The sequence below is a fragment of the Anomaloglossus baeobatrachus genome, chromosome 7 (genome assembly GCF_048569485.1).
Source record: "Anomaloglossus baeobatrachus isolate aAnoBae1 chromosome 7, aAnoBae1.hap1, whole genome shotgun sequence".
NCBI classification, from domain to species: domain Eukaryota; kingdom Metazoa; phylum Chordata; class Amphibia; order Anura; family Aromobatidae; genus Anomaloglossus; species Anomaloglossus baeobatrachus.
The window spans coordinates 303,022,896-303,037,599 of record NC_134359.1 but is presented as its reverse complement, the minus strand read 5'-3'; the positions used below and the strand labels follow the sequence as shown (position 1 = coordinate 303,037,599).

Genomic DNA, 14,704 nt, shown 5'->3' with positions numbered 1-14,704 from the left:
AAGACAATTTAATGAATCTCAACTACACACTGCACAAACTAATGTGCAGCCAATGTCCCCTTCACTATGAGTTTTCACTATGTCAATTTATACTGCATAATTTCATGGCAGATTTCATCTTTTACAATGCGACAAAGACATCCAATCATTCTGTAAATTTCATCTATTCAATAACTCTCAATCAAAAAAACATCTCCATTGTGGTTAAACTATTAGCAAAAAGGTCCTCATGAATGGACCACGGAAGCTAATTTAGATTGTCCTTGTAATACATACCGTATGCATGGATTCTTATTATGTCTGATAAAACTATTGTCTCATACTTTTTTTCCGTTTTTTTCTAGGACAGTTTCAACAATGGACCATAAACTGTGTGTTTTGTTCTGGTTCCTGCTTCTTCAGAACATGGCACCTTCTCTGAGCTCTCCTATTGTTACGTCTGGCTGTAGACCTGGCACATTGAAAGAATGCAAGGAGGCTAAATTTGTTCCAGGCCATACTTTGCTGGGAGAAGGCATAGATATAGTCACCATGAAGACAACCGGATTTTTTCTTTTTGATCTACAGGAAGTTGACAATAAATGCACAGTTTGTGAGAACCCTTATGAGCATTTTATCTTGCAGAAACTACCCAAGGCGCTTGTGGACTGGAGGCCAGAAACGTCATGTCTCAGGAATATACAAAGCTCGGTGTCTCAGTCTAAAGTGTCAGTGGCTAATGAAGCAACGTCTGTAGTGCAGAACGACTGGAAAGTTGGTCTGAATGTGAAGTGGAAGGTGACGGCAAGCGTGGCTGTGGGAGGCTCTCAAAGCAAAATGGCCAAATTTGCAGATAGTAAAAGTCTCACTGATAAGTACAACTTTCTGAGCCACAAGCTACAATGTTCCTTTTACAGGTATTGATGTATTCAGCATTGGGTGAGCTAAGGGGGTTACTGAATTAGTTAATTTTTATACACAGTAATTGCTATAAATAATGGATGCAAAAAGGCTTAAACTTTTACATTTTTGTTGTCTTTTATTTCAGTTTTAGTTTGGGAGCAACTGCTTCATTCACACCTCATTTTCAGAAATCTTTGGAAGAGCTTCCTGATGACTATAATACAAACAAAGCCGAATACCGACGTCTGATAGCCAACTTTGGCACACACTATGTCACACATGTAAAAGTCGGAGGTCGGACCCAAGAGGTGACTGCAGTGAGAACATGTCAACTGGCAATGAATGGGTTAAAGATCGATGAAGTCAAGGATTGCCTTAGCGTTGAAGCAGAGATCGAGGGAACCAAAGAAGAGAAATCAGCGAGTATGAATTCAAAATTTGAACACTGCAAAAACAAATTAGCAAAATCACGGCTCGTAGGTAATTTCCACCAAACATTCAAAGAGCGATCAGTGGAGGTGAGTTCTTGGGCTTTATTTTAATACTGACCACTCTGAATAAAACAGGACATATTCTGCTGGTGTGGGGCTATTGTCGCAATTACAAGAGTTTAACTGTGAAGTTTTAGTAAATTGAAACTTTAAAAATTTTAAGTTACACTGGAAATAGGATTTTTTGGAAGTGATGTAAAATATTCGAGCTTTCACATAATGTGAAGTAAATAACCTCTGTGGCTGATTTCGGTAATGCAATGAGTTTTCTGCTGTTTGAGAAACACATACATAAAGACTGATATTACAAAAATAACAAGAGAATTTGCTATTTTCTGTAATACTTTGTACCAAAAGTAGGTTTTTCTAGAAACAAGTTGCATACACTTTATGGACAAAACGTATTTGAACAACTACACATTTCACCTTGAGCTTTTATGCCTCCCATTCTAAATCATTTGTCATTGGTAAGAAGCCACTTTGAAGCTATAATAGCGTCTATTCATCGTCAAAGGATTTCTACAAGATTTTGCAGGTTTCTGTAAGAGTTTTTGTCCATACATCCACACGAGCATTTGTGAGGTTGAGGTAACAGTGATGTTCGAGAGAACTAGGCTCACAATCTATTTTCTAATTGTTGGAATTGAGGCCAGTGAACTTCTATCATACCAAAAGCAACCAAACCTGTGTTACGTCACCACCGGAGTCGGCTCCAGCGACTTCTATTTCGATCACCAGGCGATGCCGTGTTCCTGCCGTGGATGGTGCTGGTGATGGTAGAGGAGTCGATGCCAGCGGCGCTGGTGGGCGCAGGCTCCGCTCATCCACTGGGTTGAGCTTCCTTGGGATCTGCAGTACCACTGGCTGATTGTAGGTGGCGTGTGTCTTCCAGCTGAGGTTGCCATCATTCAGCTACAGCCAATGGGAAGACACCACACCCTTCTTAATTCCCCTCTTGTCTGTTGACCACTGCCAGAGATAGTTCTGTTTTCATATTACCTGACTCCCTCCCTGTTTTGCTTAGTGACCCCTGTGTTTGGACTTCTGCTTGTTTTCTGACTACCCTTCTGCCTGCCGTTTCTTTACCTCGCTGCCAGTCATGGATTTGACCTTTGCTTCTTTTCCTGGTTATGTCCTTGCCTACCTGATTCTGTCCCTGTTCCGCAATTCCTGGTTTGACCCTGCCTGACGACTACTCTCTTGGACTGCAGCCTTCCACAGGTAGTGATCACCTGAGCCCTGTGTAATTCCAAATCCCTGTATAGGAGTTAAAGGGTTCTAGGGGTCCTGCTTGGTGAGTGGCTTCCCTCTAGCCTGTCCATTACAGCCTGTCTGAGTCTGTGGATCCAGGCAGGTGTTACAACCTGCCTTTATGGACCTGCACTGGGACTAGTCATGTTGCAACAGAAAATGTTTTTCAATAGAAAAAAAAAAATATGATCCAGCACTATAAAACCTTACTTTTATTCAAGATCCATAAAAAAACATCTGAAAACAGAACATAGACAAAGGCCACATTGGTTTACGTGTTTCTGGGTATTTACCGCTTAATGTAAACCAATGTGGCCTCTGTCTACATTCTGTTTTCAGATGTTTTTTATGGATCTCCAATAAAAGTAAGGTTTTATAGTGCTGAATCGTATTTTTTTTCTATTTGCTTGTGGATTTTTGGATCCATGCACTAGCACAGGTGAAGATGGTCTTTTCTCTTTTTTTCAGAAAATGTCTTTCCCTAAACTGTTCTAACAGAGATGGAGGCAAAAAAATTGAATTATGACAAACAATTGAGAATTATTATTCAAAAGAAATTAAAGTTTCTAGGAAAAACCCTAAAAAACAAGCCCATAGCATTACTCCTCCTCTACCAAACTGTACATTGCATTACTCCTCCTCTACCAAACTGTACATTGCATTACTCCTCCTCTACCAAACTGTACATTGCATTACTCCTCCTCTACCAAACTGTACATTGCATTACTCCTCCTCTACCAAACTGTACATTGCATTACTCCTCCTCTACCAAACTGTACATTGCATTACTCCTCCTCTACCAAACTGTACATTGCATTACTCCTCCTCTACCAAACTGTACATTGCATTACTCCTCCTCTACCAAACTGTACATTGCATTACTCCTCCTCTACCAAACTGTACATTGCATTACTCCTCCTCTACCAAACTGTACATTGCATTACTCCTCCTCTACCAAACTGTACATTGCATTACTCCTCCTCTACCAAACTGTACATTGCATTACTCCTCCTCTACCAAACTGTACATTGCATTACTCCTCCTCTACCAAACTGTACATTGCATTACTCCTCCTCTACCAAACTTTACATAGCATTACTCCTCCTCTACCAAACTGTACATTGCATTACTCCTCCTCTACCAAACTGTACATTGCATTACTCCTCCTCTACCAAACTTTACATTGCATTACTCCTCCACCAAACTGTACATTGCATTACTCCTCCTCTACCAAACTGTACATAGCATTACTCCTCCTCTACCAAACTGTACATAGCATTACTCCTCCTCTACCAAACTTTACATTGCATTACTCCTCCTCTACCAAACTGTACATTGCATTACTCCTCCTCTACCAAACTGTACATAGCATTACTCCTCCTCTACCAAACTTTACATTGCATTACTCCTCCACCAAACTGTACATTGCATTACTCCTCCTCTACGAAACTGTACATTGCATTACTCCTCCTCTACCAAACTGTACATTGCATTACTCCTCCTCTACCAAACTGTACATAGCATTACTCCTCCTCTACCAAACTGTACATTGCATTACTCCTCCTCTACCAAACTGTACATTGCATTACTCCTCCTCTACCAAACTGTACATTGCATTACTCCTCCTCTACCAAACTTTACATTGCATTACTCCTCCTCTACCAAACTGTACATTGCATTACTCCTCCTCTACCAAACTGTACATTGCATTACTCCTCCTCTACCAAACTGTACATTGCATTACTCCTCCTCTACCAAACTGTACATTGCATTACTCCTCCTCTACCAAACTGTACATTGCATTACTCCTCCTCTACCAAACTGTAAAATGCATTACTCCTCCTCTACCAAACTGTACATTGCATTACTCCTCCTCTACCAAACTGTACATTGCATTACTCCTCCTCTACCAAACTGTACATTGCATTACTCCTCCTCTACCAAACTGTACATTGCATTACTCCTCCTCTACCAAACTGTACATTGCATTACTCCTCCTCTACCAAACTGTACATTGCATTACTCCTCCTCTACCAAACTGTACATTGCATTACTCCTCCTCTACCAAACTGTACATTGCATTACTCCTCCTCTACCAAACTGTAAAATGCATTACTCCTCCTCTACCAAACTGTACATTGCATTACTCCTCCTCTACCAAACTGTACATTGCATTACTCCTCCTCTACCAAACTGTACATTGCATTACTCCTCCTCTACCAAACTGTACATTGCATTACTCCTCCTCTACCAAACTGTACATTGCATTACTCCTCCTCTACCAAACTGTACATTGCATTACTCCTCCTCTACCAAACTGTACATAGCATTACTCCTCCTCTACCAAACTTTACATTGCATTACTCCTCCACCAAACTGTACATTGCATTACTCCTCCTCTACGAAACTGTACATTGCATTACTCCTCCTCTACCAAACTGTACATTGCATTACTCCTCCTCTACCAAACTGTACATAGCATTACTCCTCCTCTACCAAACTGTACATAGCATTACTCCTCCTCTACCAAACTGTACATTGCATTACTCCTCCTCTACCAAACTGTACATTGTATTACTCCTCCTCTACCAAACTGTACATAGCATTACTCCTCCTCTACCAAACTGTACATTGCATTACTCCTCCTCTACCAAACTGTACATAGCATTACTCCTCCTCTACCAAACTGTACATAGCATTACTCCTCCTCTACCAAACTGTACATTGCATTACTCCTCCTCTACCAAACTGTACATAGCATTACTCCTCCTCTACCAAACTGTACATAGCATTACTCCTCCTCTACCAAACTGTACATAGCATTACTCCTCCTCTACCAAACTGTATATAGCATTACTCCTCCTCTACCAAACTTTACATTGCATTACTCCTCCTCTACCAAACTGTACATTGCATTACTCCTCCTCTACCAAACTGTACATAGCATTACTCCTCCTCTACCAAACTGTACATTGCATTACTCCTCCTCTACCAAACTTTACATTGCATTACTCCTCCTCTACCAAACTGTACATAGCATTACTCCTCCTCTACCAAACTGTACATTGCATTACTCCTCTTCTACCAAACTGTACATAGCATTACTCCTCCTCTACCAAACTGTACATTGCATTACTCCTCCTCTACCAAACTGTACATTGCATTACTCCTCCTCTACCAAACTGTACATAGCATTACTCCTCCTCTACCAAACTGTACATTGCATTACTCCTCCTCTACCAAACTGTACAATGCATTACTCCTCCTCTACCAAACTGTACATTGCATTACTCCTCCTCTACCAAACTGTACATTGGGCATATTGCAGTCAGGCAGGTAACATTCTACTAATCACAAAGCGCAGACTCATCCATCAAACATAGAGAAGCCTGATCTGTTAGGCTATGTGCGCACGTTGCGTATTTGCATGCAGCTACGCTGCGATCTGCACCGCAGCGTAGCTGCATACGTCCTGCGTCCCCAGCATAATCTATGAAGATTATGCAGGAGACGTGCGCACGTGGCGTATTAGAGCGCAGCGATTCGGCTGCTGCCTGAAGCGCACATTCTAAGAAGTGACATGTTACTTATTCCGTGCGCTCTGCCTGCAGGTCCCGCTCTGTCTATGGCAGGGGCTGCAATCAGAGCACATGAAATCGTTTTTTTTTTTTCCATTACAGACTCTTTCTGCAGCGATTTGAAGTGCATGTGTGCTGTTCAAATCGCTGTAGAAATTTCTGCAGGGACAGAATGCTACGTGCGCACATAGCCTTACTCCACAGAACGTTTCTTCTGCTCCATAGCCAGTTGTGGCAGCTTTACCCCATTCCATCTGATTGTTCCTTATGAGGTAAGTTATATCTGCAGATGCTCGGCCATAAAGCTTTCATAGGCTGCATAGTTTTGTGCTGATTTTAATACCATAGAGGTTTGCACTCTGCTGTTATAGAGTCAACAGAACGTTGGTGAATTTTATGTGGTTTGCTTCTCAGCACTCAGTTCCTCTTCATGGTCTCCACTTCATGGCTAAATTACTGTTTCCTTCCGCTCATCAGTAATAATATATATACTATACTTGTTTCGTTTCCTTCCACTTTTCAGTAATAATGTTGTAATGGTGCATTCATGAAAAAAGCTCAAGGAGGGCCTGGATGCATTTCTTGAAACATATACTTATTACGGGTTATAGGAACTAGGTTCTGTGATGGGACATTGATCCAAGGAACTAGTCTGATTGCTATATATGAAGTCAAGAAGGATTTTTTTTCTGCAATTTGGGATAATTAGCATCTACCTCATAGGGGGTTTTGCCTTTTTCTAGATCAACATGTTAGGTTATAGGGTGATTTTGATGAAATTCTGTCTACCTTCAAACCTAAAAATTAAGGAAATTATGATAGCGTGCATATGTGACGGTGTAATATTTAGATGATAAGAAATGGCATGACCTGACTAGTTGCATCGATCGCTCCTATTGCAGAACCAACCTTGAATTCAGCGAGGTTTTCACAAGGCAGAATGAATGGCGAGGAGCTGGAAATTTTACACTGGGAGCAGTGAGACCCCGGATGTTATACATCTGTATCATTGGGACTGATTGAAAAAAAAACTAAATTCAATGATTACTTTTACGTATCAAATTTAAAAAAAAAATGATACATTTTAAATTTTTAATTAGATGAAAAGTATTTTCATTGTGTACTTTGTCAATTGCAGCAGCTGAACCTACCAAATATTGTCCAAATGTGATCATTCATTGAGAATTGAGAGAATTTACATATGCAGAAGACAAGTTAATCTATTTAGTAATAGTTTCTAATATACAGCAAAATATATCTTTTTTTATCAAAATAAGTCCTCTGTTATCTCACGTTACAGTCAATTAAGAGCCACAAATATGATGAACTGCAGCCGTTCCTTGCAGTTTAGTAGGCAGATGTTTACAAAAACATTGATGAAAGGACAGTAATGACCGGCAGCAAATTATGATTGATAATGGCAATTAAACGTTTGTTTTCTTTTTTGTCATAGTTACATTTCTTTTTACTCATAATTTACCTTACATCATGAATATAGTAATTGCCTGTTGTCACGATTCATGCCTGCTCGTATCCTGCCTCCGGGACGGGTCTGTTTGCTCTGCCCTCGTTCCGGGGGTCACGCTGCTATATCTTGATGCTGCTGTCTCCTGGACGCTGCCAGTGATATTTCCGGCTTGGCGTAGTGCTACTTCTGTGAGAAATACTGTGCTCCGTTTCCCTGCTACCCAATACCTTTGTCTTAGCCCCCGATTTGTCTGACCCCATCTCTCCAGCCCTGTCTGACCTCGATCCTGCCTCCACTGCCTGACCTCCATCCCTCCAGCCCTGCCTGACCTCCACTATCCCTGCTTGCTCTGTGCTCCATCTGTCCTGCCCAGTCTTACCTCTGTGTTTCTTCAGTTACCCTGTCTTCTGTCCTTCCCCGTGTTCCTCCTGTGTAGTTTGCTTTCCAGTAGCCTTGTAAAAGGATAAGGCACAGCCAATATAGTGGAGGTATATCGAGGTGCACTTGTTGGTTTCCAAACCGTAATTCAATCAAATAGGTGCAAGGCTCTCTCAAGGGTTAATTTTCATATAATTTATTCCAAAATAGTTTTAAACATGTGACGTTTCAGCCACTAGCTGGCCTTCATCAGGCAACTGGTATCATAAACTGGCCAAAATTAGAGTGTCAAGGCAACGGTATCCACCGCTATGGTGAATACCATTGCCTTGACACTCCAATTTTGGCCAGTTTATGATACCAGTTGCCTGATGAAGGCCAGCTAGTGGCTGAAACGTCACATGTTTAAAACTATTTTGGAATAAATTATATGAAAATTAACCCTTGAGAGAGCCTTGCACCTATTTGATTGCTTTCCAGTAGCCAACCTCAATTATGTTCTTGACTGTGACTAGTTTTTGCTCCCTGTTCCAAGACGTGACTTCCCGGCATTGACCTATTTCTGTTTGTCTTCTCTGACAATTAGTTTGGTCACCTCTGGTGGGCGTCTGTAGTATTACACTCAGGTTAGTGGTAGTCTGACACCTGTAGACTTTAATGTATGAAAGCCATTGTGTGATGAATTGATCTATGACAATTTCAATTACATTTACAGGTGATTGGAGGAAACTACACTTTTGATCTCCTCTCAAGCAAAAAAGCCACTGATGATGTCTATAAGAGATGGATAGAAAGCCTGAAGACCGACCCTGGTCTGGTGGCCTATTCTTTAGATTCCATCCATAATTTGGTGAAAATTAAGGGTCCGAAGAAAGAGAATCTCAGGCTGGCCATAAGTGATTATATCAATGAAATGGCTCTGACACAGAAGTGCTCATGCTCTGGTGGCCACCAAGAGAAGAAGGACTGTTCCTGTACATGTCCAGCGTCTAAGTACACCAGTGCCAACTGCTGCCCAACTCATGCAGGAGCCGCTAAGCTTCATGTGACCGTCCTATCTGCCTCCGGCCTGAAGGGCGACTTCTGGTCACAAACCGATGCCTATGTGAAATTTAAATTTGATGGTAATGACGCAAGAACCTCAACAATCCAGGATAAGGATAATCCACAATGGAATATTAATTTTAATATGGGAGTTGTAGAGCTCAGAGCTGGTAAAATGTATACAATAGAGGTTTGGGACGAGGACAACAAATCTGATGAGTTTCTGGGAAGATGTGAGAAGGTTCTGACTTCTGGTGACGGTCCTGACACCTGTTACCTAAAGCATGGCAGCGTTTCCTACTCTGTAAAGGTGACTTGTGTCAGTCATCTTGAAGGGTTATATTGCCAGGATTATATCCCAGTGCCAGCTGCTTAGAGGTTGATATCCCCCTAGTGTAAGTGCCTCTGCCCAGATCTGTATTCGGCAGTTCTATAATCTCCCTTTGCTTCATATCCTTAGTATTTTTGCCAACTCCTTCTAAGTGTCAGATTTGGATTTCTCGGAGATGTTTGGTTTCATCATTTTAAGAAATGGGCCGTATTTCTTGTCACCAATTAACAAGTGTAATATTTCACCATATAATATGTCATAGAACCGTAGAATGGTAGAGTTGGAAGAGACCTCGGGGGTCATCGGGTCCAGCCCCCTGCGAGTGCAGGTTTTCCTAAATCATCTCCGCTATAAGTTTATCAATACATGACGTCTACAGAATGTCACACAGACAGGGCAGCGTAGACATCAATGTTATGGGTTTCCTCCCATTTGTATACATCCAGGGTCATTACATCTAAATGATCATCAAAAATGTCTGACAATAGTGCTGCACATCTCTGATTAGGACTCTGTGCCTCAATAAGCAGTGAAAAGAGTCTCAGAAAAGGGGCAAATCTTATACAAAAAAGGCATGGATTAACTTGTGTGAATAATGCAACAAGTTTGTTTTAAAGGGAATCTGTCCCCAGGTTTGTGAAACCTAATCTGAGAGCAGCATAACATAGAGGCAGAGATCCTGATTCCACTGATGTGTCACTTAGTGTAGTTTTGATAAAATTACTGTTTAATCAGCAGGAAATTATCATTACAGGACTACTTGGCGTGCTGCAGGTAGTCCAGCATATTCATAAGCTCTGTATAACCTGCCCCCATCACTGATTGGCAGCTGTCTGTGTACACTGTATATGAGTAGAAAGCTGCCAATCATTAGGGTGGGTGGATTATACAACTCCATATTCAAATAACTGCTAGATCTGCACAAAATAAAAACTGTGACTTTATCAAAATAACAGCAAGCAACCCAATAATTGATACAACACTGGAATCAGGGTCTCTGTCTCTACATTATGCTGCTCTCAGGTGGGGTACCAAAAACCTGGTGACAGATTCCCTTTAAAGTAAACCAAATTTTAGCATTGAACAGGTTTTCCCACAAACAAAGTTGATTGTGATCTTGGAATAATAATGATTTCTACAATTGGATGTTATATAAAATGTTCCTCTGCTGAGATGATCTTATATATGTGCCCCTGCTGTGTACTGTGTAATGGCCGTGTCTGCCCGTACAGGATATGGTCTGATCACACCACTGCTCCTGGACAGGGGAGGATGCAAAAAAAAAAAAAAAGAAGAGTATACAGATATTACAGCCGGGGGGCCACAATAGAGTATCCAGACATTACAGCACGGGATCGGAAATTATTCTTTCTTTGAGGTAAAACATGCTTTAAAAACGGGTAGGGAAATGTTTTACCTCCTAGAAAGAATCCGCTGTGATCCCATGCTGTCCTGTCTGTATGCTCTCTTTGCAGGATGTGAGCGTACATATTTTGCATCAGCAGTGCGCTCTACAGTTAGTCTGAACTGTTATTCATGAAGAGTGCACCACCCCATGCAAAATGGAAGAGTGAAGCGGGGCGCTTCTGAAGATGGAAAAAGATAGATATGCTTCAATAATTGACCCAACCGCAGTAAAACTCACTAAAGACTGCAGGAAATTATCCAGTATAAGGCTGCTTTCACACATGAGTTTTTTGCCATCAGGCACAATAAAGCAAAAACATGAAAAAACGGATTTGGCGTCTTTTGCCGCCGGATCAGTTGTTTCCCACATAGACTTTCATTAGCGCCGGACTGTGCCGGATGACCTTGTGTTTCATCTGTTTTTTGCCGGATCCCGCAAAATGTACTTGTCCGGCAGCCGGATGAGACGTTGAAGTGAACGTTTTTCTGTCCGGCAAAAAAAACGGACCGCGCCGGATCCGGCGCCGTACAGCGTGTTTTATAATGGAAGCCTATGGATGCCAGATCCGGTGTAATGTGGCAAAAAACATATCCGGCCGCCGGATCCGGTTTTTTTTAAGTGAGCATGCTCAGTATCACACCGGATCTGTCAAAAAACTGAAGGAACTGATGGAAAAAACTGATGCAACTGATCCGTTTTTTCGCTGGATCCGTCGCATCAGTTTTTTCACCGGATAAGGGTACTTTCACACATCCGGATTTTTGCTCTGCGGCACAATACGGCGTTCTGCAGAAAAAACGCAACCGGCTTTTGTAACGCCGATTGCGGTTTTTTTTTGCATTGACTTACATTAGTGCCGCATTGTGCCGCAGGGGCTTGCGTTCGGTCCGGTTTTTGCCGCATGCGGCAGATGTAGCCGATGCGGCGGCCGGATCGAACGTTCCCTGCAACGTTTTTTGCTCCGGCAAAAAACACCGCATCGCGCCGCATCCGGCCGCTGCGGCGCATTTTTCAATGCATCCCTATGGAGGCCGGATGCGGCGCGATGCGGAAAAAACCGCATACGGTCGCCGCATGCGGTATTTTCCACTGCGCATGCTCAGTAGCATGCCGCAACCGGAAAAAACCGGACCGGCCGCATGTAAAAACTTATGCAAAGGATGCGGTGTTTTCACCGCATCCGTTGCATAGTTTTCACAGCCGGATTGAGCCGCAGGGCTCAAACCGGATGTGTGAAAGTAGCCTTAGGCTACTTTCACACATCAGTTTTCTGCATTCAGGCACAATCCTTTTTTTTCCTGATCCAAAGGATCCGGCCAAAAAATGTAAAACCGTATCCACCGGATCCGGTTTTTAACGTATCCGTTATGCCGGATGCGTACAAAACCGGATCCGGTGGATACGGTTTGCATCCGTTTTTGCATCCAGTTTGTCCTTTTTTTTTGAAGGATCAGCTTTTTAAATTAATTTGGTGCATGCGCAGTTTACAAAAATGGATCCGGTAGCCGCATCCATTTTTTACCGCATTGCGCCGGATCCGGCGTCCATAGGCTTTCATTGTAAAACATGCCGTATCGCGCCGGATCCGGCGCGATGCGTTTTTTTTGCCGGACAAAAAAACGTTGCAAGACACGTTGCCTCCGGCCGCCGCTTTGATAAATTTTACCGCATCCGGAAAAAAACGGATGCAACGCAAAGCCATCAGGTACAATCCGGTAACAATGCAAATCTATGGGGATAAACCGGATGCGGTACCGGATCCGTTTAACCCGTTTTTTTCCGGATTGTACCTGATGGAAAAAAACTGATGTGTGAAAGTAGCCTTATGCCTGATGCCAAAAAACTGATGTGTGAAAGCAGCCTAAGCTAACCATGGATCATTTCATACCACGATACCTATCGGGGTTCCTTCATAAATAAACTATTGTTACTTTTTCCTAAAAAATCTGGGTGTACAATGTGAAAAACAACGTCAATAATTGAAGAAGACCTTCAATTCTATAAAGCTGGATAATGAGCCCTCCAAATGCATGATCCCACGTCCAACACCGGACTCACCCATGACAGGACGTTTATCGGCACATGACGCCAACATTCAGAAGACCGGATTCAAGAAATATGTTTTACTATATCTAACCTAGTAAAAAAGATTAAAGTCAGTGACCACGAAGAACCCAAAACACTGCCTTTACCTGACAGCAAATAAACAGAACTGATCGCTTTCATCTCCTCCCTTGTGTCTTTCCCATCGTGTTGCCGCTTTCTGACATATTCTGTTGGTATTTTTGCTGCTTTATCTGTCTCATTATAAGCGCAATAAAGAGCATTTCACAATCATCACGTCTGCCATTCTCATAGGTTTTGTTCCATGGATCATGTGAATATATTATCACATGTACAAAGTAATGAAATATGATGCGGAAAAGCTGATATTTGTAAAGAATGGTGTGAACTGAAACAGAACGACAAAGTAATCATCAGTGTATACTGGAACAATAGAAAATAATAATATTGTGATGAGAGTGCACTTACTTCTAGCCAATGACACCTGCAGTGTAGATATTATTGGAAGGGGTTAACCTGGTTTATATTCATATCATTGAATTTAGAATTTGCTGGTGAAACAGAAGTTATACATATTTTAGCTTTATAATATCAGAGGTGGGCAGACAGATTCCCCCATTATTTATTTAAGGGGGTTGCCAAGATTTTCTAGTATTTACCAGACATTAGGGAATGATCTAAAATAAAGGTGTAATTCTAAACGACATAACGAGAAATATTTTTTGCATTTCCTGCGGACCCGGAGTCGTTCTGCGCTGTGTATACAGGAATAGAGAAGGTAAATGTGGTGTTATGTGTGGACTATGCAATCATTTTAAGCTTATGGACAGTCCAGAAAGTTGTTAAGGGGTTAAAGAGTAATCATCATTATACTTTTTTTCATGAATCCAATAGTAAAAGTGAAGACACTTTTTGATGTATCTTATCAGAGAAATATACTTCTTCTCCTGGACTTTCATTTTTATTATTCTCAATTCATGGGTAAAATGTGTTTTCACTGCCTACAGATATGCCCATTGCAGACATAGGAGATGACAGTTGGTGCTCACAAAGTTCTATGGACGGGGAGAAGAGCTTGAGGCACAGACATTCTGCACCGGAAACAACAAATATACTATCCGTGTACCCCAAAAATGAGCTCTACGGAGTTTCTTGTCAAATGGCTTATCTGTGTAAAGTTCTCTTATGCATCTGTTTAAAGTCTCCCGCACATGTAAACAGGTTTTATGCGGTGGAAATATACTCTGTCTTCATACCTCATCACACAGGAAAATGGCAGGAAAAGCCAAGCTCATGTAGGGAAAGGACGGCAGTCAATAGTACCCGTGTGTTCAGGGGTTTACCGGCCACAGCACAGCCGACGGTTAACCCCATGCCTGCCGGGCCTCACTCCACTTGAAGGGGAACTTCTGTGCCATGGTCGCTTGACTTCACTCACACCTGAGACAGAGAGCGACACACTTGGGAAACATTTTCTAGCAATGCAACTTTACTTTTCTGGTCCAACACATCAGTTATCACATTCACTTTCAGGGCACCGATACTGGTCCCATAGGGGTTCTCCTCAGTCTCCACATTCACAGAAGTACGGTATGTGTGACGCCCTGGCAAAACCAGGTAGTCACAGTTAGGCCCCCGCATTACACCGTTCCCTCACTAGGAAACACACAGCCAACCAGAAACCCTAGTCACCCCCCTTAGGGAAAGATAGACACACCAGTGGGCGTGACCAGATGGTTGGGACACGCCCGCCCACCCAGGGGTCTAGGCAGCCCGGGGCGGTAAAACAGTGGAGAAAGTAAGAGTCGA

The 14,704-nt window shown here is 42.2% G+C and overlaps 1 protein-coding gene across 1 annotated transcript; it reads left to right on the top strand.

The window, feature by feature from the left end:
- The first annotated feature begins 357 nt into the window (after positions 1-357).
- On the top strand, positions 358-9,468 carry LOC142246792 (perforin-1-like). The gene is made up of 3 exons (XM_075319843.1): positions 358-896; positions 1,028-1,400; positions 8,764-9,468. The coding sequence occupies exons 1-3, from the start codon at positions 358-360 to the stop codon at positions 9,466-9,468; spliced, it is 1,617 nt and encodes a 538-aa protein (XP_075175958.1).
- The last annotated feature ends 5,236 nt before the right edge of the window (positions 9,469-14,704 follow it).